General features: G+C 43.6%; 1 protein-coding gene across 2 annotated transcripts; it reads left to right on the forward strand.

The window, feature by feature from the left end:
* The first annotated feature begins 320 nt into the window (after positions 1 to 320).
* Positions 321 to 25829, forward strand: VGLL3 (vestigial like family member 3). Of its 2 annotated transcripts, none has more exons than XM_074599203.1 (4): positions 321 to 695; positions 9981 to 10233; positions 15722 to 16222; positions 22802 to 25829. In XM_074599203.1, exons 1-4 carry the CDS (start codon positions 588 to 590, stop codon positions 22843 to 22845), a joined length of 906 nt encoding a protein of 301 aa, XP_074455304.1. In that variant the 5' UTR covers positions 321 to 587; the 3' UTR covers positions 22846 to 25829. The 2 variants fall into 2 exon arrangements, with proteins under 2 accessions (XP_074455304.1, XP_074455296.1); XM_074599195.1 differs by having other exon boundaries at positions 357 to 695; positions 9978 to 10233.
* The last annotated feature ends 1109 nt before the right edge of the window (positions 25830 to 26938 follow it).

A 26938-nucleotide genomic window follows, 5' to 3' on the forward strand; every position in this document is an offset into this window, starting at 1 on the left:
TCCCGGCCCCGGGATGCTGAGAAACGCATCCAACCTGCCACCTCCTATGGGACAAGTGGGTTCCTTCTTCTTCCCAGCTGAATTTCTGGGATGAATCCCTCTGGAAGTGAACCGCGTCCGACGCAGGTGACACTTGGCTCTTAGCGACTCCACGCTGCCTCGGCTTGGCCGAGCTTCCCACCGACGGAAACCCGCGGGACGGGCAGGGGTGGCGGCGCAGGTGCTGCGCGCCCGCGGAGCCGCCGCAGGAGGTTGAGGCGGGGAAGGGCGGGCGGGTGTGGGGGGGGGGGCAGGCGGGGCGCGGTGCCGGTCTCCGCCCCCGCGGCCCCGCCGCTGCTGCCGCCGCCGCCGCCGCCGGGGCGCCCCGCGCTGCCGCCGCCGCCGCGCTATAAGTGCGGGCGCGGGGCGCGGCGGCCGCTGAAGATGCGCTGGCAGCCGGGGCTGCGCGGCGCCCCGCCGCGGCCGCCCTGCGCGGAGGAGAGGGAAAAGACGAAGGAGGCGGCGGAGAAGAATAAGAAGAAGAAGGAGGAAGAGGAGGGAGACGAAGAAGGTGGTGGCGGCGGCGGTAGTGCGGGGCGGCCGCGGCCATGAGCTGCTCGGACGTGGCCATGCAGCAGCCCCCCGCCCCGGCGGCGTGCGGGGCACCCCGATATCTGGCCGGCGCCCCGCCCGCGCCCGCAGCGGGCTGCCCGCAGGTGAGCGGCGGAGGAGGGAAGGCTTGCGAGGGGGAGGACTTGGCGGGGGTGAGGGTTTTTTTGGGGGGGTGAGGGTTTTTTGGGGGAAGCCCCCTCCTCCCCGCTTTAGCGGGCTGCATGGCGCATCGCTGGCTGGCCGGGGCGGAGACCTCCGCCCCGGCCAGCCAGCGATGCGCCATGCAGCCCCCGGCCTGATTTGGAGATGCGGGGAGCTGGTGAGGGTGCCCTAGAGCAGCGGAGCCTGGTAAGACCTATTTTTAAAAGAAAAACTATTTCCCCCCCCTCCCCCAAATTCTTCTATTTGGGGGGTGGGTGTTGGCTTGCTCGGCCGGAGTGGGGAAGAGGGAGAAAGTTATTTCTTGCCTTCTTCCCCCTCCGCCTTTTCTCTCCGCCGTCGCTCCTTACTTGACGAGTCTCCGCGCTCGCCCGCTTTGCCGGCGCGGAGCTGCGCCTTTTCCCTCCGCTGGTGCGGTGCGCGGCCGCGCACACGGGCGGAACCTCCGCCCGCCGGCGGGAGGGGACCCGCGCTGCTCCCCGCGGACGGGGCGCGCCGCCCCGCTCAGCCCCGCTCTCCTGGAAGATGGGCTCCGGCGAGTTTCCAGCTGAATTTGGTGATCAGATGTATTTAAAAAAAAAAAAAAAAAAAGTGAATCAGGAAATTCTTATCAGGCTGACAGCATTTTTAGACTATGCAGTGCGTGGGTGAAGTGGGACTAATATTGACTTGGCCCTAATGTAGTCATCTGAGAATACATTTTTTGGTTGTTGCTGCATTCCATAAGGTTTTATCATTATTATCCATGAAGATTGTTTTCTCCGTACATGGGAAGTGACCCCTAATATCAACTTGCCTGGGAGACACGAATATGGGCTAAAACATTAAAATTCCTATCGCGTGTTATTGGGGTTTTTTTTCTTTATTGTTGGGAGAGAGAGTGCGTTTGCAGAAATGATACACCAGCAAACTTTTCCAGGTTGCTCATGTTGCTCACCGTAAACGCGGGCTCTGGAAAACTTGTGAGTTTTGTTTGTTGCAGCGTGCCTTCGATATTATTTCTTCTCTAATCTAGGTCACAGCTTGCAGAACCTTCCATCTATTCAGTATTTTTAGTTATGGACTTTGGATATCTGGAGCTCCAGTTGTTAGCCAGCGTGATTTGGAGGGAAAATAAATAAATAAACTGGAATAACTTGACTCTTTGACTGAGAGACCTAGAAGTAGAAAACTGCAATTGAAACTTTGGTCAACTCTCTGGCATTTAACTCTGTAGGTGATTGACTGTATTTCTCTTCTGGATCTGGAGAGTAGAACACAAAGTACATGAAAATCTATTAAACCATCATTAGCAGCTGTGTCATGCTCAAGTGCAGTTGCTTTGTATTTTTAAACAGAATTATGAAGTTTCTCCATCAGTTGAAAGCAGCACCATATATGAAACGTCCCAGAGGCACCCTAATAAACACCAAAGTTTCTTGAAATTTCATTTTAAACAAACAGGATTATTGTGCGTTTTGCTATTTGGGAAAAGTGGAGATAGATAAGGCAAGAAACATAGATAGCTCTGTTGAGCCAATACAGCTCATGAGCTATGGCCAGCACAATATATCCCATTACCAACAAAACATTCTAAACCTCACTATCCTACATGTTATTGACAATTTGTTTTAGTTAATCGTGCTTTCACCAATTTTCCTGAAATATTTGGAGCTGGAGGGTCTTCACAAACTAGACAAATGTCAGACTGTAGAACCAGGCTGTTGTCGCTGAACCAAGAATGTTGCACCCTCTCATTCTAGCAGCCGTGAACTTTAGGGCATTTTATGTATTTTCTGTGAATCTGATGCTTTTTAAATAAATAATTTTTTAAAAAGCAAACATAGAGTGAACTTCTCATGCATCTGTAGTTGTATTGGAAAGATTTATTGTTTGGGGTAACGTATGACATTTTGCAAGTCTCTGTTTCTTCAGAGTTGTCCTGTCAGGGACATTTAACTAACTGGTAAAGAGCAGAAGGAAGAAAGATGAAGAATCTGTTGCCAAGGGTTTTTTTTTTTTGTTTCTTCTTGCACATGTGTTCAACATGTAAAACACTCCTGTGCTCTTCGTGAGGATGATGACCATTTTAAAGAATGTTCTTCTTTGCCCGAATTAAAACTGTGGTTTAAAAATAACAGTGAGGGAGGATGAATTAGTGGGATATCTTAAAAATAAAGCTCTGCACTGAAGCTGATAAAGTGAAGCTCACTCTCAAAATACCCGAGGACTCCATTGAGGCATTTTTCAGTGTCGTTGTACTACTCTGTTGTCTTTCAGTACCCAGTAATATGGTTTGTTTCCCGAGAAAGAAAGCTTTTCTGTGCTGTGGTCCTGTTGGCTTTCCTTTCCTTCTCAGTGCAAGCAGACATAGGTGTGTTATGCTAACTAAAACTTGTGCATCTTCATAGGCAGTTATAATAAATCTGTCACAAACATGTAGTTGGTTATGCCAGCTTTCGGTATCAGTTCTGCATCCTTTAAAGAGCAGAGCAAGCTCCTTAGCTGCGGAGCTGCTGTCGCAGATGTACGGCCTCAAGTTCTGGGCCACGGTGTCTTTCTGGAGAGGCAACCTCATCGTATATCTATAGGTAGTGTGCTGCATATGTGGGTCAGGAGAATTGTCTCCAGCAAGCGGCTGGCATTGAGTCACTGCTCTGCGCTGAAAGGGATTTGAATGGATGTCTCCTTTTTTTTAATTTTTTTTAAATAACAAAATAGCAGATCTTGGATTGCTTTTAAATGATGGGCTAGCATGCACCCGGGTTGTGCAGATGTGACTTTTTTTTTTTTTTTTTTAGGGGCTGTTCCATTGTGTCTTTTTAAAGTCACCCCACTCTAAAGTTGTTTCTGCCTTTCTGTATCTGTAGCTTTCATTCCCTTAAAATCAGTGCAGAACTGATTTTGGCCTTGTACAGCAATGCAGAATTTCTGGAAGCTTAGCTTTCACCAATCCGTAGCCAAGAAAGGACTTGCTGGTGAATTAATTTAGATGGGATTTTTTTCAAAAGCACTTAATGGACCGAAGCCTGAATTCCTCCTGAATGTTAATGGCAGTGGAGGCTTAGCACCTTAGATCTTTGAGATTGCTGAAGTCCAGGGTGTTTGCTGGGGGGAAGTGAGTGGTGTATGGATACATACGTGCTCACGCGGTGCCAGAAGGAACTGATCAAAATGGGGTGTGGCCCTAATTCTTCAGATAAATCGGGGATTCCATATTCCCTTGCCAAAAGACAGAGCGAGCGTGCGCTGGTGTTACAATAAGAACACGTCCCTGTGCACGGTAAGGAGCCGTGCCTGGGCGAGCGTAGAGCCCTACAGAATGGCAAAATTCAAACTCTCTTCATCATCTGCTTTCCTGGGGGGGAACTGTGCAGCTGTATTAGTGAGTTTTGGCTTTCCTGGGGGTTGGGTGAGGAATGGGTGTAACGGAGCTGCTCATTCGAAGAGACTCTGGGAAACACATAATCGGTGAAGAATCCCGTTGTGTTCTTGGCGCACGAGAAACGCTGTGACGGCTCGCCGTGCCCTGTCAGTCTAGGTGTAGCGAGCTGCAGAGCCGGGGCTAAGGTAGGATTCACCCTGGCTCGCTAACAGCTGATCTTAAGACCTTTGAAATGGGAAGTTACAGTAAATGGTAGTTTTGGAATTTCTCCACGGTATGCAGATGTAGCGAGCTAAGCCAACACCGTCCTTGCTAAATCAAGTCTTGCATAAAGAGTTGTGATATGCTCAAGTCAGCCTTGCTGCTGGCAGTGCTGTAGACAGACTTTTTCCAGATAAGGGCTTGTCTCCATTAGCAAATTAGGTCACTAACTCAACTCTTCCTTCCAAACTAACAACATTGCAGGCAAGGATGAGTCGCGTTTAACATTGTGTCGGCTGGCTGTCGCTAAACCGAATTCACGTACTCTGACTTAGTTTTTCAGTAAAGTTCTTTGTATCGCATGCTCACAGGTTTGAGGATGGGCTTATTATACCGCTGATACTGTGCGGCAGCCCGCAGTACCCAACACAACAGATAACAGCGAAAGATAGCTTCACTTTTGGTTTTTGTAGTTCAGATGCTTTATCGAGGCTTGTTCTGAAGCCTGGTGGTTGCCCTGCTACTGAATTCACTGGAAGCTGGATCGGGCCTATGTAATTCACCTTTAAAGGCTACTCTCGCAATTAAAGGAGGTAAAACCTGGATTAGGTTTTGCCCTACGTGTGGGCTTTTGTTGGTTTGGTTTGTTTTCTTTAATCCCATGAGATACTGCTAATGTAAAAAAAAATGTCTTGCCTTACTTTGTTGTTCTGATTGAGACCAAATTCTATTTCATCTTCCTCTATCTACATAGAGGTAGAGCTTTAGACTTTTTAATGGTACACCTCTGTTTAGACGTACAGCAAAAGATGTATGCAATCCTTCTTTTCTCCATCAGCAGAGCACAGCAGGAGCTCCAGGCTCTACTGCTGCAAATCCAGCGGCTCACCTGGAAGCGAGCGTGTGGCTTTGCTCTCGGCTCGCTCATTTGCGAGGGGAGAAGTTAGCATTTCATGTTTTCAGGGCATGCCGTAAATACCGCTTTTAGGCCCAACATTCCATGCTCTGATTGCTTGAAATTGTCTTCTTCCTTGAATACTTTCTGTGTTATCAATAGGAGCCTGCTTGGCAGACAGCTCCACAAATGGAGGACTGTCCGTGATTTGCCTCGAGTTTGTTGCTGACATTCCTTCTCAGAAGCTTATGTCAAATGACAGCCTTTTTCTCAGGATAGGGTCATATAGTGTTTCCTCAGTGTAGTTATTCTTTATTTTTGGTTCCTGTTCTTTCTCTCATAATGGAAAATCTGTAACAGGTGGCCACAGGCACACCAGACTTTCATGCCTGGGAACATAAAGGACCATATGCTGTATGATGGCACGTATGGAGATAATAAGTTGTAGGAATAGGCAACCAGCTTATATGTAAAATAAGAGCTGTCCTGAACTTTCGATTCAAACTTGGCTAAACTAAAACTTTCTCCGTTCTCAGCTGTGCTTGGTTGTTTTTCTGTTTTGCTGCCGAATAGCTGGTTTCAGCTGGAAGTGAGTTTTTTTCAATTTGTGAAAAGGAATGTTCTGACATTTTTACCAGACACCCTGGGTGAGATCCGGGACCCTTGAAGTCAGTTGGACATTTGCCATTGGCTTTAATGTGGCCAAAATTTTACTGCATGAGAACCACTTTGCTTGGTTCTGGATAGGATATGTCAGAAAATAACAAGCATCTTCAAGATGGGGTTTTTTGGTGAGATTTTGGACCACATGCTTTCTCGGTCTAAAAGCAGTCATTTGTCCTCCGGAAGACAGGGTGATGCTTATCCGGTATAAACCTTCTCTTTAATATTGCCGTATTAGCGGCGATTTGCTATTGGCTTTTTGTTTCCTTTTGTGAGACAATTTGCAGTAAGAATTTAAATTCTCCTTGGAAGAGCTTGGTTGTGAATAGATGAAGTAACAAAAATAATGTTGGTTTCAGCTGAATGCAGCCCATGCTGTAAAGCATTATTTACCCAGAGGTTGTACTGTTCATCCTTCAGCCACAAACTTGGGTCTGTTCTCCAAGCTGGCATCAGGTGCTATAGACACTGGATTTCCCTATTTCCCAGTACGCTAAGCTGACTTTTAATTCTGTATTCTGGGTCTTGGCCAAGACGAGATTTTGTGTGTTTGTTTTGTTTTGGTTTTCAGAGGCTGCTTAATCTCAGTCTCTAGTTTTTAAGGAAGAGAGAGGTGGAATTCATGAATATATGAAAGAGTTGGGGATCTGAGCATAGGGAAGAAATAACATTATGTTTGGTCAGAAAATACTCTTTGTAAAGATCTTACAGATACTTCTGTCTGCTTAAATGTATTGCAGAACCGTTCGTATGAAAAAAGTACGAGTGAAACTTGGCTAGCTCAGTTTAGTTGTCAGAAACCTAACCTGTTTTTTTTGTTGTTGTTTTGTTTTACTCCCTCCACCCCCCCTCCCATGACGGTGGGACAAATTCATTTAGCAGTTGATGATCTTGCATACTTTTCCACTCACACAAGTGCAGTCAGAAATGCTACGAGAAGATTACTGTTAAGGTCAGAACGAATAAGACAGAATTTGTGTGCAGGCAGGGTATTTTGTGGGAGTTAGGGGGAGAAAAAACATTATCAAAGGATGTATACAATGGAAAGGATGTATATACATTGCATACAAGGGAAACTTCTTGAGTCACTTTATCTCACAGTAGTCTCTTACTTAGAGTCCGGTAACTACAGGCTGATAAATTCTTCCTGAAATACAAATTAAGTAGGTCTGTATCTGATCAGAGGCTTGATGCAGTTTTGAAAAATCTTTTAATTGAGAACTCTTACCCTTTGCAAAAAACTCACCACAAAACACAACTTTTCACTGTAAATAACTTCAGTCCGTACACAAGGCCTTGTATTTGTCCATCAGTACTACCATCTCTTTTTTTTACATAAAAAAAAATATTTTTTGGTGTTTTCAAAACCAACAAGTGCTCAGAATACCTTGTAATGACTGTCCATGGACTGGAGGGGAGGGAAGAGAGTTGAAATGGAAAATGAATTAGATTCTTAGGCTGTGGAAGGGGGAACATTCCTGCACCGAGAAGCAACTCTGGAGATAATTTTTAATTTCCTGAGCTCCAATCTCTATATAGGAACATTGAAAGACTTCCTTCCTGATAACCAAGTCAAGCCAGGGGCTGTATTAAATGACGTGTTTCTGTATATAATTGCGTGCTTGTGTATGTATTTGCATACTCACGGTATAAATACAAACAGTGTCCCTATAATAATAGAAGCTAACTTTTAATTGTATTCAAGGTGTGGCATTTACACAGCGCCTGAGATGTCGCAATATATCAATATCTATTTAGGCTTCTATAAAGGATCTCTTTCATACTTTGTCTCCACGTAAGAAACAAAACCCAACCAAAACCAAAACCGAAAAAAGCACTCTCCCCAACCGCTTGTCTTGCAGTTTTAAGAGGAACTGGGTTATGGCGCACCTTTAAGATTGATCAAGTCACTGAGGTAGATGTGTTACAGATTTCTAATGCATATATCTCCTGTATGTGCAATATTGTTAAAACCATTTCTGTCTTACTAAGGTTTCATCATTCCGTAAGTACTTAGGCAAAGCCACAAAGCTCACCGAGTGGTATCTTAGTAAGCATTTGAGGAACAAATATGAGGAGAATTTTTCTGTGTATGTTCACAGAAGGCACAAAGCATTTACAAAAAAATATGGGTCACCCCAAGTTGTGCATTTGCAAAAATTAGTTTCAGAGCCTCAGACTATGTTTCCTTTTAGCAATTAATTTCTAGTAAAACTATTTTAATTTGCTGTTTCCATCTTTGGTTCTTTCTTTTTTTAAAGTGAATCCCACAGTTTTTCTTTATAAATTATAGGATTTTGGGATAAATCCAGATGTCTAAATAATATTATGCTAAGCAGAGCCATGGTATGTCTTGCTTTGTGATGCACAGATTTACTTGAATTCCAGACCATTGTCTAGATATCCCAAACTGTAAAATAAAATCACTTACATCCCTCGTTGCAGTTTGTGTAACAGCATCAGAATTAAAGGTATTACTGAGCTGTTCTATGTTTACCAGTTAACCTACTGTAATGTCAGATACGTTGCTTAATTTCTATGAGTTTTTAGTATTATAGGTTTTGGTTCCACTTGTCAGTAGCTCTTTCTTTCATTTAATTTTTTCGTAACCATTCATAATTAAGAATTAGCCCCGGAGTATCTATTTTGTATCATAATGGGAGAGTTTATATTGGCTTATATGATTTCAGAAAGCACAAAATGTAAATACATTGATGGTATAAAAGATTGTAAAATGGCTTTCAATTATTTCTAAATCGGACAAGCCCGTTTATTGTATAAACGGAACTTTATAGACTGTGTAGTAGTTTAACGTTTTCTTCAGAACAACTTTGGAAAAAGGGAAAAAAGCCGTAAACTTAAAGAGATTCTGATGGCGCTAAAGCGTTGCCAAGCAAACCGTAAAAGACAAGTCGAAATATAATTCTATAGAAAAGCTATGAAATACTTCTACATATGTGCCGTAGTTGTTTTTGGGGTTCCTGAAGTTGCTTGTGTGTAAAGTCAGCTGTGGAAATGGCTAGCTAAAAGCTATTATTCCTGCAGCTTGACTGTTGCAGGAAGATTTTTTTTCTGTGAAAACAGTTGTAAAGTGGAACATCTGAAAAATATGTTCCATGCAAAATGGATCTTCACACACATTTATTTTGACATTTAGGTTTGATTTGAGAGAGAGAGTGAAGATTCTGAAATAGCCATTCACAGATGGCTTGTGCGGGTTTTATTTTTTTGTATGCCTCTCTGTGTTTTTGGTTTGGGACGGATCTTTTTGCATGTGTTTGCAGACTTGTCAATCCCTCTCTTCCCCCAGATCACATGTTTGGTTTTTTCTAACTGAATTTTTGTCCCTTTTTCCAGAAGCCGATGTTTAAAGAATAAAAAAAAAAAGGAAAAGGGGGGAAAAAAACCCATGCCAACCCCCAAACAACAGAAAAACCACCCCAAATCAACCAAAGGACAAAAAAAAAACCCACCTCAACACTCCCTTTCCCCCCAAAACCCTACTCGCCATCCTAAGCTGGTTATCCTATGATAAAAAATTTCCTGGCAGTGAGTGAGAATTTATGTATTTTGTGGACTTTTATAATATAGTGGGAAATTTTTCAGGAAGCACCAAATTCTCCCGTATTATGCCGTCAGCAACAAATAGATCTGGGGAGCCCAGAGGGCTGCGTGCTCTCAACTGGGGGAATGTGGCCGGCAAAACCTGCTGTGTGTTCAGTGCAGACGTTGGACTGGGGCTGGACTCGACCCCTGTAGCCTTTACTGGTGGGAATATCCTTTCCAGGTGGGAGCAAGGAGTGAATTATTAGAGTCTGCCTGTTTTATTTGGAAGGTATTGAGTGAAAGCCATTACTGATAAGTTGTGGTTGTGAAACATGCCTGAGAAGCAAGTCCCTCTGCGCGTGAGGAATAAAAACTCTAAGTGACGCTGGTAATCTCTTCTTTGTGAAATGTTGGTGCAAAATATCCCTGTATTCCAACTGTAATTATGAAATGAATATTCAATGTATTGAGTTGTTTTTCTTTAAGGAAACCAGATGTTGAGCTTGCACTGAATGCCATCAGTGATACATCTCTTGTTTGTTTTGTTTTTAATCCCAGAAGAAGTTAGCTGTATACAACAAGATGCAGGAGTCTCTGGAAGTGACCCTTCCCAGCAAGCAAGAAGAGGATGAGAAAGACCAGCCTGCTGAGATGGAGTACCTTAACTCTCGCTGCGTCCTTTTCACTTACTTCCAGGGAGACATTGGTTCAGTAGTGGATGAACACTTCTCAAGAGCTTTGAGCCAAGCCAGTAGCTTCAATCCAGAAACTGCCCTTACCAAGAGCAAGGCAGGGCTAAGTCCTCTGTGGAGAGGTAAGAGGAGCAGTAACTTGCTCTCTGTGGTGTGACTTACTCAGTCTCTGACGCGGTAACGCATATTGCATTGCAGCTGAAATGTTGCTTCTCTGTGGAGGTGGAAAAATCCCCCTCAAATTTGAAAGAACCGAGGAGCTTCTTGGGGTTGAGTGATCTGAATTGTTGAAGGGGGAAAGAGGGGCCAAAGACATGAAGAAGCAGGCGTCTCCCTCTCTTGCTGTAGCCTATGGCTCTGCTGAGGCCTGGAAGGAACATGGCAGAGCTCACGTAGCTTCACAGACGTCTGCTGCAAGGTTGTAGGCTTATTTTTAAGCTCCAAGTGTGAAACTTGGCCTGTGAGGCAAGAGAAAAGCTGTTTGGGATGCTGGCCTTGGATGTGAGGAGACCCATGCAGCCTTCTCGGGTGACTTTGCCAGGTGATTAAGATTTGTCTACGGCTGCTTTCCAGGTGGGGAGGAGCCAGCAGAGGCTGGAACAGGCTCGGGTGCAAGCCCTGGACCACGTGGCTGCAGTCGTGTGGTGCGGTGCATTGCAGCCTGCCCACGGGCAGAGCTCACGGGAGAGATACGGCCATTGTTACTGGTTTCCCGTGTGTAAAATGGGGATGATGTTACTCTGCTTCTGAGCAGGGAGTAGACATGTGGTAGGTGCTGCAAGGTATTTGAATGGTCCCATAGCACTTAGGTCTCACAATGTGTATAAGTATCATCAACCTAATAAAGAGCAGATCTTGCCAAATACACTAGGTAGACCTTAGAGATAAGACTCCAAAAATGGTGACTGGAGAAAGGGTGCTGGTAAGTTGCTATTTCCATTTTGTTGACTGTGCCAGTCTGGGTAGTTTTTCAGATTCACAGCTGCGTTATTTCTGATCATGTCCTTATGTGGACTGACAAAACAAGGTGAACTAGGTATCATGAGTAATGGCCTTGCATCAGGTTGAGTGAGAGAGATACCGTGAGGATCCTTGTAGGAGTGGTGGAGTTCATAATCAGTGACGTTGAGGTGAGAGTGTATTGGTGAAAGTCACAGATAATAGAGAGAGATGGGATTTTTGTAAACCACTGTGAAGAGAAAAATAGCACAGAAGGACTTGCTTTCCAGAAGGATGATGACAAATCCGAGGAAGTTTAACTAAAGGTCAGCAGAAGTGGCTAGGGAGCTAGAGGAATTTATGGCTTGAGCCGGGACCATTAATGTTAATGGGAAATTTTCCGTCAACTCGAATGAGAGCAGGATTGAACCTATGCTTACTAAAAAGGAGACTGGAGCATTTATAAATGGCCCAGACAGGCTATAAATGTTTTAGAGATGGGATCAAGGCGGTCCCCAGAGATCCCATGCCTGCAGCAAGCCCTCTTCATGAGCTTGGAGACATACCGTGGATGGGGTTGTGTGTCTTCTCTTTGGCCTCAGACATACCCTGCTGTTTTACCCTGGCCGTTTTACCCTGGCTCCCCCCGTGGTTACACAGCCCTCCCCAGAGGGTTCTGCAGGAGACAGGGTGTCCTGGCGCAATTGTTCTTCAGCCATGCTGCCTCCTGACCTGGCGTGCCCCGTGCCATCGGCAGGGAACAGAGGTCTGCATGTCCTGAAAGTCTTCCGGGAATAAAGTAAGGGGATATGCCCTCTGCTGTCACTGCACCTGCTGAAGTGGTATGAAAAATCCCTGGGGATGCTGCTGGGCAGGGCTGCGTGGTTCTGGGCTGTGGACGCTGAGAAAGCAGAGGGTATTTGCTTCTCCAGAGAAGAGAAGCTGACAAGAGTTTTATCAGGCCCAAATGAGTTTCTGAAACATGCTTGCTTGAAAAAAGCGGGGAAGGAAATATGATAACACCGTGGTCTTCTGGTTGACGTACAGTTGTCAAAGTTGTCAAAGATGCTCCAGTACAGCAAATGGATATGGATTTCTCTCCCGTTGCCTAAAGAAGTTAAAATATCATTAACTTGAAGATCTTTCATAAATAACCTTCATGGGTAGTTGGAATCTTTGTCGATAAACTACTCAAAGATAAATTTAAAAAAATTAAAGAAAAAAAAGCTTTTGCATTTGCAACAGCTGTTTTGGAAGGTACAGATTTAAATTGAAAGTATGTGGGCATGAACTGACTACTCAGCTCCTCTACCTGAAAGGAGGGATTTGTAATGTTTTCTGCTTTTTTTTTTTTTTCCTGTCATGTTTTTTTTTTTTAATGTCCTAATGGAAGAGCAAACTGTAATTTCATCATTAAGGTGATAACGTGGGGTTTTTTTGTTTTGAGGAGGGATTTTGCTTATGTATAGAAAATAGAACCTTGTTGTCCTGAAAAGAGCAAGTTTTCATCTTTTGTATGTTGAAAATACTGATCAGTTTAGTCTAAAATTAATTTCAAAACTGACTTTTTATATAATATGGTTCCTTATAACAAGGTCTGGTAATATGGAATTTGAATATTCAATCGTAGGTATAGCTACCTGAAACCTTCTGCAGGGGCTAATGAAATTAATGATACCTTGAAGCTAATGTTACCTTAATGGTATTTTTATCAACATATTTTTTGTAGCTGAAAGTGTTGGGTTGGTTTTTTTTTTTTTTCTTTCTTGGATTTTGTGTTTGCTTTTTTTTTTTTTCCTCCTGCCTTAACTGAGAAGTAATGTTGTACTACAGAAAATTCCATACATTGTCTTCTTCACAGCATGTGCGCTTTGGCATGTTTTCAGTGCATGTTGGCCAGCCACCATGAACATTTGCATTAGTCACCACTTCATGATATCTGAGATGTTGCTATCTCCCTGCCTCCCTGTACTTAGAATAGGAAATTGTGGTAACCGTAGTATCTTTCTTGGCAGACAATTTTTTTGTTAAATGCCTCCTTTCCACCTCCTGAAAGCCTGTGGAAGCTACTTGGATTTTTTTTTTTTTTTTCTTTCTCAAGGACAGTGCTGAAATGGCTGTTACTCCATTGCCATGTCCCATAGAGACTAGATATCTGACATGATGATATCTGTAAAGATAATTGGTTGTGCTTCCTGTCTTAAAGGTAGGAAGGAAAGGAGACCCTTCAAACACCACGGAAATGTGTGGTAGTTGCGGGTTATGGTTCAACACAGAGGTGGTTCTTGTTGATGGGGTTGCTGCACACTTCACGTTTAGTAGCATCCTCTGTGAGCACTCAGGGTGGATGAAGTTTTCTTGCATGTTCGTATAACGTGGATGGACACTGTATCTCCAGTGACATGACTTGACCTTGACCACTAAGGATGGCCTCTACGCTCAGTGTTGTCTCAGTGGGGGCTGGTGCATGGCAGTTTCTGACAGTGGTAATGGCTGTGTGAAATGTGCACAGGTTTGAAAAATGGAGATGACCAAACATGTTTTCTGTGGCCTAGACCTTCTGCATGATTGGTAAAGCCAAGCTGGTATGCAATCTGGGATTAATTCATCTTGGCAAATCCAGTGGTTTAAAGTGCTCTCTCCTGGTATTAAAGTTGTCCTGCAGATACTTTGTGGTTTTCTGTGCTTTTTTGAAGTGAGATGGTTTGGATTTAGGGCTTTTCCACGCAGATAACGGCCAGATAGTTTCCAAAAATTCTCGATTACAGAGATTAATTTTCCAGAATACTGGCAATGCATTGTCAAGCTGTGCTTCTCCGTTAAGCAGTGAGGAAAACAACAGACTGGATATGAAAAAGCTTGGTTTTGCTTTTTTTTTTTTGTCAGCCCTGCTGCCAACGCTAAGCCATGTGCACTCTCTATCTCAGCCTAATCCTTCATTCCTAACACGGAACAATTTACAAACAAGGAACAATACCAATTTCGGAGGGGTGCTGAGGCTTCTGGTATATTCTTGAAGCTTTCTCCAGTCTTCTAGCATGAATTACAATAGAAATATGTTGCTAAAAAAAGAAGCAACCTTTTGAAGAAAGCCGTGTTGGAGTACAGTTCGCTAGACAAACTTGCAGCCTCTGAAGCAGCTCAGCACAAAGACGAATTCTCTACGTTTGTGCATAGTGCATTTGCAAAGCTTGTTTCCAATATCGGAAGTTAATCAAGCTCAATAAACTGCCTAAATCAAAGCCAATTGACGCGTGGAAAAATTTCTGCGATTTTAAAACAGATACATGAGTGTCCTAGTCATGCAGTCAGAAAGCACTTTTACAGCTTTTGCTTGCAAAATATTTTTGTATAAGCAAAGTTCAGAGGCAGGAGCGTTTGAAGAATCTGTTCATTCTCAATGGTGTCTTCACCCAAGTCTCATTCCAGTTGCTTATTAAACAAAGCAAAACAAAAGGTAATTTTTAAAAAAAAATATAAATATTTTTGTAAATGTTATATGAGGAGCAGAGGATTCCTTGCCTCATCAAATATTAAAGTTCCCTGGCTTTATTTCTCTGTAGGCTATTTTTATGACTATTCTTTCATCAGAGGTGAAGTCCTGTGTTTTTATGTTTCCATCTTTGACCAAAAAAAACCCTATTTGAGCTGAGGCATATTGCATGAAGCAGTACTTTCAAACATGAGCTGGCAAGCGGATTGTGAGAATGGAGATGCCAATACTTTACTACACATCAAAAACACGAACTGCTCCTTCAAAAGAGGAATTTTTAGAATGTGATTTCATAATGTAAATGTATTGGAATCCATTGAAATAGAAGTTGAGCCCTAGAGGTAAGAAGCAGTGTGTCTTTTCTTTCTGGCAAAAGGTTCTTTGTTACATGCATGTTTCTGCTTGTGTGATCTGATTTTGGGTACAGGGCAGCATGATATATTCTACAAGGGACTAATGTAGGCACGTTAGATATGATCTTTACCCTATCAAAGCTTGCAGTTAGTTTGAGAAGATCTGGTATTCTTCCTTTAGGCAAACGTCTCCTATTCTGCGGTGTGACTTGGTTCTCTGTCCTCAGAAGCATTTACAGCCACAACAGCTGCCTTTCTAAATGATGTGTTCTGGTTCAGTCAGGAGTTAGCCGCTCCTCATAATTCCTGTACCAAGATCCTGAGAGAGCTGCAACTCTTCAGCATGGAGAAGTCTTCTCGGGGAGATCTTATCCATATGTGCAAATACCTGATGGGGGGGAATGAAGACGGGGGAGCCAGGGTCTCCTCAGCAATGATTGTTGAGAGGACAAAAGGCAATAGTCATTACAGCACAGGAAATTCCATCTGAATGCAAGAAAACACTTTATTATTATTTTTTTTAAATTATCGAGGGTGGCTAAACACTGGAACAGGTTGCCCAGAGAGGTTGTGGAGTTGGGATCTCAGTCAAAATCTGACTGGACGCAGTTCTGGTGACCCCACTTGAGCAGATGGATTGGACTAGATGATCTCAAGAGGTCCCCTCCCACCCCAGCTGTCCTCTAATCCTCAAGTGATTCTGTAATCACTGAGGAAGCTTGAGTTCAGTGTTAGAAATTTCAGAGTAGAAAATCATTGTGGGGTTTTTGTCATTAAATTTGTTGTTCATCTTCAGTCATACTTCATTTCTCTCCTCTCTACCAGAAAGCTCAACAATTTCAAGCCAAAGGAGCAGTTTCCCAACTTCATTTTGGACCAGCTCTTATCAGCCTCCCCCTCCACCATGCTTAAGTGGAGTACACCCCGATTTTCCCGTTACTGCACCAGGCACCTTTCCAACACCAGATCCCAGCAGCTGGCCAGGACACGGCCTTCATCAGACTGCCCCACCTCCTCCCCCTGCTGCATCTGAATCCTGGCATTATCCTTTAGCATCTCAGGTGAGCCCTTCGTATGCACACATGCATGACGTGTACATGCATCGCCATCACCCTCATCCACACATGCACCATCACCATCCCAGCTCTCACCGCGACCCCCGGTATGGGTCCCTGCTGATGCCTTCAGTCCGCGCAGCCAGGATTCCTGCTCCCCAGTGTGACGTGACAAAGACAGATCCCGCTGCTGTCACCAGCGCTACCTCAGCATGGGCTGGAGCCTTTCATGGAACGGTGGACATTGTGCCAAGTTTTGGGTTTGACACAGGTAAGATGGTTTGCTTGTGTCTGTGACTTGTTTTAGCAGAAAGAATTCCAGCAAAGAAGTGGACTCCCTGCAGCCGAAGTAGGGATTGTTCTCAGAGCCTTCTCCAAATATATTTCCAGGTGGGAATCCCTCCTGAAATTGCTGTCAGGGCAGATGAGCTGCGAAACATCCAGCTCTCGCTGCCTTTTGCTGAGAGACCTTTGTCTGGTTTGGTCCCATTCAAGCCAAATGACTTGTGACATGATACGCGTTTTTTTGTTTTAAACCTTGTGGGAAATGGTTAATTAAACTTCCATGTGGAAGCTTCCAGCTTGTTCAGCTAGTTCTTGTGTGCATTCACCAAAATATAGCTCCAATGAGGACTGAACTAATAACTTGTCAGTACACGAGGATTGCATCTTACTCATCTAAATTGGAACAGATCAGCATTTCCTTCCTGTGTAGTATCCAGGTGTCACAGAGAGAGCAGAGATGCTGGTCGAGCTGTGCTCACCATCAAACTAAACTTCTTTCCGTAGGATCTAGGCAGAGGTCTGTGAATTAGATTTGTTTTACTGCAGGGTCCGTAGCCACAGGACAACCTCCATAAACTACATCTGCATCTGCAAGCTTTGACTGGCAGGCTCTCACCTCAGCGTTCGGAGCAGTCTGGCAGCCCTCACTGTTCATAGTTGCTTGCGATCAGGTGATGGGTGACTAACAGTTTCCAGCCCACCCATCCTGGAGCTCACAGGCACTACTGAGGTCTCCTCTTTCTGCTTGGTACTTTTGTGACCAGCAGCAATCCTTGCAGAGTAGTACTTCTTAAACACGTTATGTTATTTATTAAGGAAATACTAGGTTTGCATCTCTCTCCCTTTTTCCCTAAGGTATCTGTTTGTCTGTCCGCTTGATAGCTCTAGCTAACTGATTCAATGTGTTAGAAGCACTTCCTTGCTTTGATCAGTGTGCAGGGGAACAAAGAGTTGGTTGAGAAGAAAAATGCTGTTTCTCAAATATGAAATAATATGACCCCAAAACCTGATTATAACCGAGCTAACCTAACACGAATCTCTTTCTGTTCCCTTAATAGCAACTGGGAACCAATAATATCTTCTAAAGACCATGCCATTTCCTGCCTCAAGAAATTAAGAAAAAGCGTAATAGGGTTCTTAACATTGGACGATTTTATATCTATTAATATTTCCAGCCATGGCATGGCTGCAATGATAGAAAAGAATTACATTTTGTGCTTTTGGGTGTAAAATGATAATCTGACAAGAGTGAGATCTCAAGTTTTGCCTTTCTGACAAACCCCATAATGGGAGTGAGCTGCCTTCTCTGAAGTGTGAGCAAATTGTCACTGCCACGGGTAGAGGGGACAAGTCCCCTGGTCTGGCAGTAGCCCCAGCAGTCCAGCTCCAGAGCTCTGGTATTTGACTTACCTTTCGAGGATGGAGACAAGAACTGCATAAGGGGTTGTTAGTCAGGAGAAGCCACTGCCTGGCTTATATCTAAGTCCAGCCTGGACTGTGAGTTGTTTCAGTGCTGGACAAGTTGGTTTGTTTACTGCTACTTTGTTGGTAGTAGTATGTCCAATAAACCGGTGCTTTTCCTCCTTTCTGTCAGAGCACAGTACCTCAAAAAGGACTGTGGGGCCTTACAGGACTGATATAGCCTTGGCTTGGTGCTGCCAGCTCCTTCTGAGAATCCCTATGGAAGGGTACACTCGGATGCTAATTTTGTCAGGGTCCCGATGTGGCAGTGCTTCACAGCGGCTTGCATGTCTTGTAGTTGTGTACTCAGTGTGGGAGGTAGTGGAGAAAGCCTGAACTGTTAATTTCTGGCCCACGCCTCATGTGTGGGTGTTAGTCCGTGAGTTCCTGTGGCGGAAGAGAAAGAAGGTGTGACTGGTTTGTGGGAACAGGGTCTCAGCAAACCTATGTCTCACTTGTTTGTGACTATTCAGAATGGCCTCGCACTGAAACACAGCAGCAAAACCGTATCAGGCAGCCCCAGTTTGGCACATAAGGCTTTGGAAACAAGGGAGCAAGCCACGAAACACAGCAGGTAATGGTAGGCTGTGACATTACAATGATTTGCTCTCTTACTTTGTACGCTCCTGTCTCCTGCGCTCCCCAAGCAGAGGCCTGCTGGGAAGGTTCTGAGCTCCCTTTGCAGCTTTGCCTGCAGCTTGTAGATTTGAGACAAATGCTTTGGTGACAGGCATTCCAGGCGTGATCACAGCGAAAAGAGGGAGCTTAACTGCCCCAGTGTTTTGCCTGCATGTCAAACGGTGTCATCCCAGGGAAGGTGTGTTGCGCTGCCGGGGAGAGGAGGGGGCTGCTGAAGCACCACACTGAGTCGCATCCAGCACTCACCAGCACAGGTGAAGCTTTTCTTGCTCCATGTCCACTCCAGGGGAGGATTATACTGGGTAAGTCTCCATGTCTCACAGGAATTTATTACATTCAACTCTAATATGAGACGGCAATCTCAACAGAGAGGCTTAAACCTGAAGGGCCTGGAAGAGTGCAGAATAGAAGTGGTTTCTGCAGAGTAGGGTAAGGCCATAGTGACAAGGAAACTTCAGTTCTGGGAGTCATTGCTCATATGGCCCTGGAAAGTAAGAGATATCAACCTGTGGAGCTGTCAATATATCGGATTCCGTGAGCTTCAGATAATTTATGTAAAAAAGCTCATTTGGTAAATACCTAGACATTGCTTTTCAGAGCCCTTTAGATACAAAAATTATTACCCCTGCCTTACTGTGGGTCACATTTCTTGTGCTAGTGTCACATGCGATTATAGAAACATTTGCAAAATTCCTCATGCTGAATTATATGGAATGATAGTGTCGGGATCGGGGCAGGCTGGCTGTAATTTTATCCTCTTCCAGCTACATTGTTACATCTCTGCCATACTAAGCCAAATATTTGATCTCATGAATGGATGATGCTGAATCACTTCAAAGGTTAAGAGGGGGTTCACCTTGTGTGCATGGTATAGTTTGGGTATCAGCGTATCACTGTTCCTAGACCTAACTAAGTATCGATCTGTCTTGCACATCTGTTTGAATTTACATGGTCCTGTTTTAGAAGATGAAGAGGGATTTAGCTACCTGATTCCCATTAAATGTGGCTTAATCCTCACATTGTATGCTGCAAATTAACCCTTTTAGAAGCATCTTTATTGGTACAAGTGGGATTAAAAAGAATGCTAATCTACATCAAAATCTATTAAAACCTGTTATGTTTGTGGCTGCCGGTATGCGCTGTCTTTCCAAAGCTGAAGAGTCCAAGCTATAATGCTTAATATAAAAGCATGTTTTATGTCAAGCATTGATATAAATGCATTGATATAAGCGCAACGTTTGTGCTTTGGGCCACAGTTCCCTGCCCCAATGATGTCAAGCAAAACAAGGTCAGCCTCTAAGAGCATTGGCTGAGGTTCATGGCATATGTACAGGGAGCATTGCTGCGGCCGTAATCCCACAGTGCCAGCTGGGGATGAGTCCTCCTGTATACGTTAAGGATGTACAAACCGAGTGGAGCACTTAAGACCAGGGGGATGGGGAGGAGAATTGCTGTCTTGCAGTGGAGCTGATGGTTTTGGTCCTCGGCGTTTTCCCTGGGAGCAGGGCGGGAGGCTGCCCTGCACACCGGCTGCTTCAGGTGGTCAGTCGTATCCGTCTGCGCTGGCAGCTGCCAGGTCTGCGGGCAGCCCCGCGGGGAGGCGAGCAGAGCAACTTGCCCTCCTACTGCAGAGCCTAGGAGGATATCCTGTCCTGCTGTTGGACAGATGTGCTGGAGGAGGCTTCCCGTAGCCCCAGCACACTAAAAGCAGAGCAGGATTGTGGCATATCTGGGGGCTGTAAATCTATCTTAAAATTGAGGTGCACATCCTTTATGATGCAAAGTTACGTACTTTAGAGTTAGGTGAATTAATCAACATCCTCTAGTCCTGGCTAACTATGGAAAGCCTGCTTTTGGAAATGCCTGTAGATCAGTGTGTCGTGTTGAATATGGAATTTGAGTGGTCAGTGTACAGGGTTGCCTCCGTTCACACACACCCCACGAGTTTGTCGCAACTCATTAAGTTTGTTCAGATATTCCCACAGAACCTGCATTCTACTTCTGCGGCAATTAGCTAGAATGTTGGTATCTGAGAGATGGGGAGTTGTGCTGGTGTGGCAATACTGACTCATGCAACACAAGCAAGGATGTGTTTTTGCTAAGAGGAAAATGTTGCAGCAAGCTCCAAGCGAAAGCTTTTGGTTATTAGAGGGTTGCACGTGGATGGCATATTAGGGCTGCAGATAACCTTGCCATGAAAGAGATGGGAATATAATGAGTAAAAGGCATGAAGAGTGTTCCACATTCAGTTCTGTAACTAAGGCAACTTCGGTTTTTTGGATTGTTTTCCATGGCTGTTCAGACTTAATAACTATACCTTAAACCTCCTTGTTACAGTTATTTCTGTTTGTTGCAAATACACCTAACTAGGAGGGTGTCTGTTCAGCTGGTTATTCTCCTCCTACCTGTTGCTACTATTAGGTGGACATACTCTTAGGGGTGTGTGTCATTTTTTTTAAGCTCCTAGGAGCCATATAACCTGTTTCTCTTTTCAGCAGCTTCCATTGCCTCTGGTGGCCTTTAGTGATCCATTGGTGAAATCAAATTAATTCCTTATGCTCTGAAAGGTTTCTGATGACTGACTCCTTTTCATTATTTTTTTTTTCTTTTTTTTCTTATTTGTTTAAAAAAACCCTGTAACAGTAGGGGAAAAATAACACAAAATTGTCATCGCTAACTTTGAGGGAGCTTTGAAGGAAACTAGCAGCAGTTTATGATGACTCTGCCTGTGAATGATGCTGCCAGGAAAACAAGTAACTCTTAAGCAACAAGGAGACATCCTCATTGAGTAAAGAGTCTCTGAACATTTTTTTGTAGGCGTGTTAGTTAAGAGTTATCCCCGTTTTTTCCAATCTAAAGAAATAGGTGCAAGTGCATGTGAAACAGAGCAGAAAGCCATTGAACAGGATTTGGCATGCTATACCCGTGTACTCTGCTTTCCCTATCTGTTCACTGGTGGACACTCAAGTGTTTGGACACGGCTTGGGAATCCTCACATGGATAGAGCCATATGCTGTCATCTTTGATGTGACTGTTAATTGCTCTGTAGCTCATCTCTGAAACGATGCTGATCATCATTAAAGATTAACTGTTTATACTCTTAAAACAAGGAGATGGTGGTCAGATCTGAACCCATCACACCTATTAGGCTTTCTGAAAACATATAGGTCTTCCTTTGTGTTTCACCATGTGATCAGATATGGAAATGAGAGATCCATGCTTAGCACATGGATCCGTCAGTTTTCACAGGTTGCTGAACAAATGAATGTGGAGCTTCAATGGTTGCAACATCACAGAAGTCCGGAGTTGCACCTACTTACTTTAGCGGTGAAACCGGCCCTAAACTCTTAGCAGATCAGGTAGTTGATGCATTGGTCTTGGTAGACTATGTATCAGGGCAATATATAATCTGTCACAGAGCACAGCGTTGCTGTCTTTATAGCAATGATGATTTATAGTGGGAAGTGCACATTCATTTAACGAAATGTGATTTGCTTGGCTCAAAACGTCAAGGAGCAGGTTTTAAATCAGCGAGTCCTAAGTGCCTTAGTACCTCTTAAAATATGTGCCTGCACCTCTCTCCTTTCTACTTTCCCTATAAATGAGCAAGAATGTATCTTCTTTGGGAAGTTTCATCCTCACCTCCCCCTCTATTGTCTGGATTTTTGGTATACGCCCTGTTGGGTGTAAATCTAGCGAAGATTGAATCCCTCTGGAGCAGAGAAATCCCAGATTATAACACAGGTTCCAAGTCTGTAATGCTAAAGCCACAACATAGCACCACATTTATTAGATAGTCCTCACTTTTTATAAAGGAAAATGTTAGGGGAACTCATAACAAATGCAAGCTGAAAATCATTAATTTTTCCCATGTGGAAGCACTAGACGTTCTTGGCTAAAAATCTGACACTCTGTAGGTGAAATTATTTGGGTTTTTTTACTTGCTGCAGGAACATTTTCCCACTCTCCTCCATAAGGTGAAATGCCATAGAAACTGTGAGATCCTAGAGTGTCACAGGCCTTTTCCAAAAGAGGTAGGGTCTGTGGCTGGCCCCTATCAGGAAAAATTATTCTTTTGCATACTCTATTGTCTGTGTAGACCTTGGTGGAGGATTTTATCACGCCATGCTGTGCTCCAAATGAGGCTAAAACAAGGAAGCGCACACAAGATTTTATCAGCATTCCTGAATTGCTTGAGCCAGTCTAAAACTTAAATGTGATTTAAGCTTAGCCTCTGAACTGTAAATTTGGGAGCGCTAGCAATGTTACTAGCAAGTCCACAAGGCTGGTAAATTGTGGTTTTGGTTTTTTTGAGGTTTTTTTTTTTTGTTCTGTTTTTGTTTGTTTGGTTTTTAATCAAAAATGTTTATTCTTACTTCAGTTGCTTGGGGAGGGGGAGGAAAAAGCTGTATCAAATTTTGATTTTTTTTTTTTTTTTTTTTTTTTTTCCTTTTCTGAAATGTAGGTCTACAGCATCAGGACAAGAGCAAGGAAACTTCTTGGTTCTGAAGTTCAGCTAAATTAAGACCAGCTAGAGCTGGAGTAAGCGCAGCTGGGCGGGCGATATAACAGTTGTTGACTCCTCCTGCGTGGGGCAAAGGACACACATGAAGATGAAGAGCCAACCATTCTGGTTTTGCTATTGAGCCTTTTGTTTGTAAGGCCGTTTATGGGTCCCACAGTGTTGGAAAAAAAAAAAAACCAAACAACCTAACTTTTCTTTCTTTCCTCATCTGAGCCTGCTGCAGCTGGGCAACCTAACTCCTTTCTGCTCCTTTAACAGTGTTTTGTTTTGTTCAGCTTGATATTTTTATGAACAGTCTCAATTGTCAGGAAAAAGACTCTCCCTTGACTACAGTGCGCCTCCTTTCAGGAATACAGTATTTTGTAGCTCTTTGTGCATCTATTTTTGTAGAAATACAGAAAGTTTGGGTTAAGGATTGATGGGCTATTTTAGGATGACATATTTTTTTAAAAAAAATTGTAAAATTGTTAAGTTCTGTTTAAAGAACTTGCTCTCAGAGAAGCACTGGCAAAAAATGTATAAAATGCTATTTTTAGATGTCTGTGATGTGTTTGTGCATTTTGGTTTTTTGTTTTGTTACCTCAAATGTCTATCTATCCTTTCTTTTTAAAGATCTAAACCTTCCTCGTTTCCACATTACTAGATTGTGATGTTCTTGTCCTTCTGTTCTAGCTTAAGCAAGTATAATTCGCACCTAAAGTTTCAGCCAAATATTTTTTTCTGCTGGTGTTAGATTGTAGTAAGGATGTTTTTTATTTTCTTGCTTCTAAAGGTGGCTTTGTGCTGTGCTGGTTGTCAAAAACTTGCAAATGCCTTTAGCATGGAGCAAAGCCTGGGGTTACAGGAACTGCATTTCCAACCCATCCATTCTTTCAAAATGGACCAAATACTCTTACGGATTTAAATCGGATGTGAATTTGGGCCTCATCCATGATGTATTGAAGCTGTTGAACGCAGTCCCCTATGGGTTATGTTTCAGGCCCTCATAGTGCTTATAAATATCAGTATACTCTTATTTTAACTCATGAGGCAGGACTTTCAGCTAAGCCATTTCAAGGGTGCTGACTTATAACATCAATCTTCAGGAAAGAAATGTCAGTTTTATAAAAATGTGTGACTTGTGGAAACAAAATGTTTTCAACTGGCCTCATCTGTCTCTTGAGCACCTCAAGGAAAGTGCTGAAATTTTTAACTTCTGTTGACTTCAAAATCTGTTTGTCTAACCTAAGATTTGCTGTGGGCCTTACAAGATCCCAGCTGCAGTCCTGAATTTCGTAAGAAGTTGCACGTGCTCAATGTGCACAAATTCAGGCTTGGCTGCTGTCTGGCTAAGAATCTGAACTTGGAAACGATGTGGCCTTGTCTAGCTACAGTGCTCTGCAAGGTCTTTGGAAAACCCCATTTCTGGCCGTGGTCTTGGGTCTCACTTGCATAATAAGGACTTTAGTTGAAGCCAAGGTGAGCACGTTGCAGTCCTGAATCAGGGCTGCAAGATTACCCTTGAGAGCGCCACTCTAGCAATGGGCTGGAGCTGGGTCAGCCCCCATGCCCAACCCTAGTGACTCCAGTCTAAGTTGTCAGCATATGCTCAGGTGGGGCTGAGCGCAGGATCGGGGCCTGAGTTGACAGCTCCTAGCTGTTGCTTGGAGATGTTGCCTTTCCGCTCTGTGCACTCAGGGTCCCCCTGTAATACTCCCCAAGGCTCATGTAACCTATTACATTTCTGTTGCCACTGTTATCAGACATCACTATCTGAAAGACAAACCAGCTAAATGGAAACCAAGACATAAACACATGGCTGAGATACGAAACAGTTTAATTTTAAGGCAACGAGCGCTGTAAATGTAGGTTTGTCAGGTGGAGACCACATGGATCTGTGAGTGAAAGGGGAGGGGGGGTGTTGGGATGTGCATGCCACTCCAAGGTTCAGGCCTTCCTCCCTGCCCTGCTGCTTCTCTCCAGGCTTTTTGAACTTGATCCTACGAGGTGTTGAGCGTTCTCCCTTGCCACGTGAGAGGGCTTGACATGCTGGCACTGGAGGCATTAGGATTAAGTCACAATTTGGCAAGACCCTTAAGTGTATACCTTGCTGATTTGAAGTTTGAGACAGGATAAAAGTGCTGAATGGACTATGCTTAAATATTACTTTAAAATAGTAGGATTGTAGTTTCTGTGTTGGGATGCTGACTTAAATGTGGTGGGGGTTTTTCCTCACTTTTATAGTCCATCGGCATTTCTTTCTCTTAATAAATTTCACTCTCATGCCAGTTCTATATATTACTGCTGCTCTGGTGGAGCTAGCTCCTCAATTTGTCAATGAATTCATAATGCAATGGGAAAACTACATGGAATGGAACACAGTAATAGCTGCCACAGTTCACTTTTGTATCAGGACAGTATAGTTTCAGGAAATAGCTCAAGAATAAGAGTTTTGACTTAGGAATTCTGACAGTATTAGAAATACTGGGAGAAAAAAATCCAAACTTTTTTTTTTTAATTTTTTTCTGGACTTGGCAAAGCTGGAAGGCAAAGAGGCTATGTATCCTCTTTGAACTTCAGGGCTGGAGAGTTTAGGTGGTAGGGGGAATAAAAGAAAAGGCAAATTTCTTTTCGAGGTGTAGTGTGTTTGACTTCCTGATATAAAGTCTAGCAAGAGCAGTCAGTTCTTTGCCTTCCTCTTTGCAAGTTCAGATGATGAGGGACCTCCTCCTGTTCCCTGTAAATGTCAAAGCAGAACGGGACAGGAAAAAACAGGCCCACAGTTTGCACTGGAATCCCTTTCCGGATTGTTTTATTGAGTTGATGGGTAGTGGGGATGAATACGTGGTGAAGCTGTTGCCTCTTCCACCTCAAGGACTACTGTTATGTGCCCACTTTCCACTGCTAAACCTGTAAGTGTGCTGAAGGAGCTTCTGTTTCTCTGCAGCTTCTGGGAGACAAGTGCCAATAAAAACCTGCTATTGTCTGTAGCCATTCATGCACTCGTCAATCGACTTTGAAAGTCAAATAAACTAAATTTTTTCCTCAGTCACTAACCATCCCCTGTACTAACAAGCAAGTTGAAAGTAAAAGCACACGTGCATAGCAGTAGCCCTACTTCTACGTTCTACAATTTGAAGGATGGAAAAGCAAAAATCCTTCCCTGTGACATTTTAAGTCAAATTCAGCAGATTTACTTTTCTCTCTCTCTCTCTCTCTCTCTCATATACACGCACACTTATACACACGCGCAAATGTGCTTATGAGAAGCAGATGCTGTGATGGTTTTGTTCTTGAAAGAGGAGGGGAGCGCTCGCTCACAACGTTGCAGTGTCGGTGAATTGATGGCAGTGAGAAAGAAGCAGAAATGTTAAAACTGCTCATGTTTCCACAGATAGGAAAAAAAAGCCCTTAAAATGAGATCACAGACAAGTCATGTGTCTTAATGCATTACTAAAGGAGTTGTTTCATTCTTTTTGTGAGTTCTGATGCTGTCCCAAGAAAGTGAATGATTCATTTTGTGAGGACTTATAAAACATCATGTACTCTGTCACTATTTCTGGGAGAACATAGGGAAATTATTGTTTTATTTAGAGAAAATCTACATACTAAATGCCTTAAAGTTGTCCAGGATTTGATTTTATTCCTAGCAACGTTGAGAAATCTGCTGTCAATTTTTGTGTCTTCAGGTGAAGACTGGGAGGGTTCAAGCTGTCCACTGACTTTAAAAAAGCAGATATCAGTTTGTTTCCACTGGGCATTTCCATCCCAACAAGATGATGGAATAGTTCAGCTACTGACCACCCATAAGATTTGACTTCTGGAGGGCTGAATAAGCTACGCTTGGTGATAGTAAAATGCACTTTGTTCTGATTCCCCTCCTCACCAGACACACAAGTTCAATTATCAGTTTATCTGATACCTCTTTCATAGCGTGAAGATTTTCAGTGAATGGCAGTTTCCTCTCAATTGCCTATTTCTGCCTCAAAATGTGCTTTTGAGGATGAATCTCTCATCACAGCTTTCAGAGAGAGCAGAGGTTGCGGGAGGGGAGTGTCACTTAGCATCAGGTTGCATGGAACCAGCCTTTCTGCTTCC

This window comes from Larus michahellis, chromosome 1, assembly GCF_964199755.1.
Source record: "Larus michahellis chromosome 1, bLarMic1.1, whole genome shotgun sequence".
Lineage (NCBI taxonomy): Eukaryota > Metazoa > Chordata > Aves > Charadriiformes > Laridae > Larus > Larus michahellis.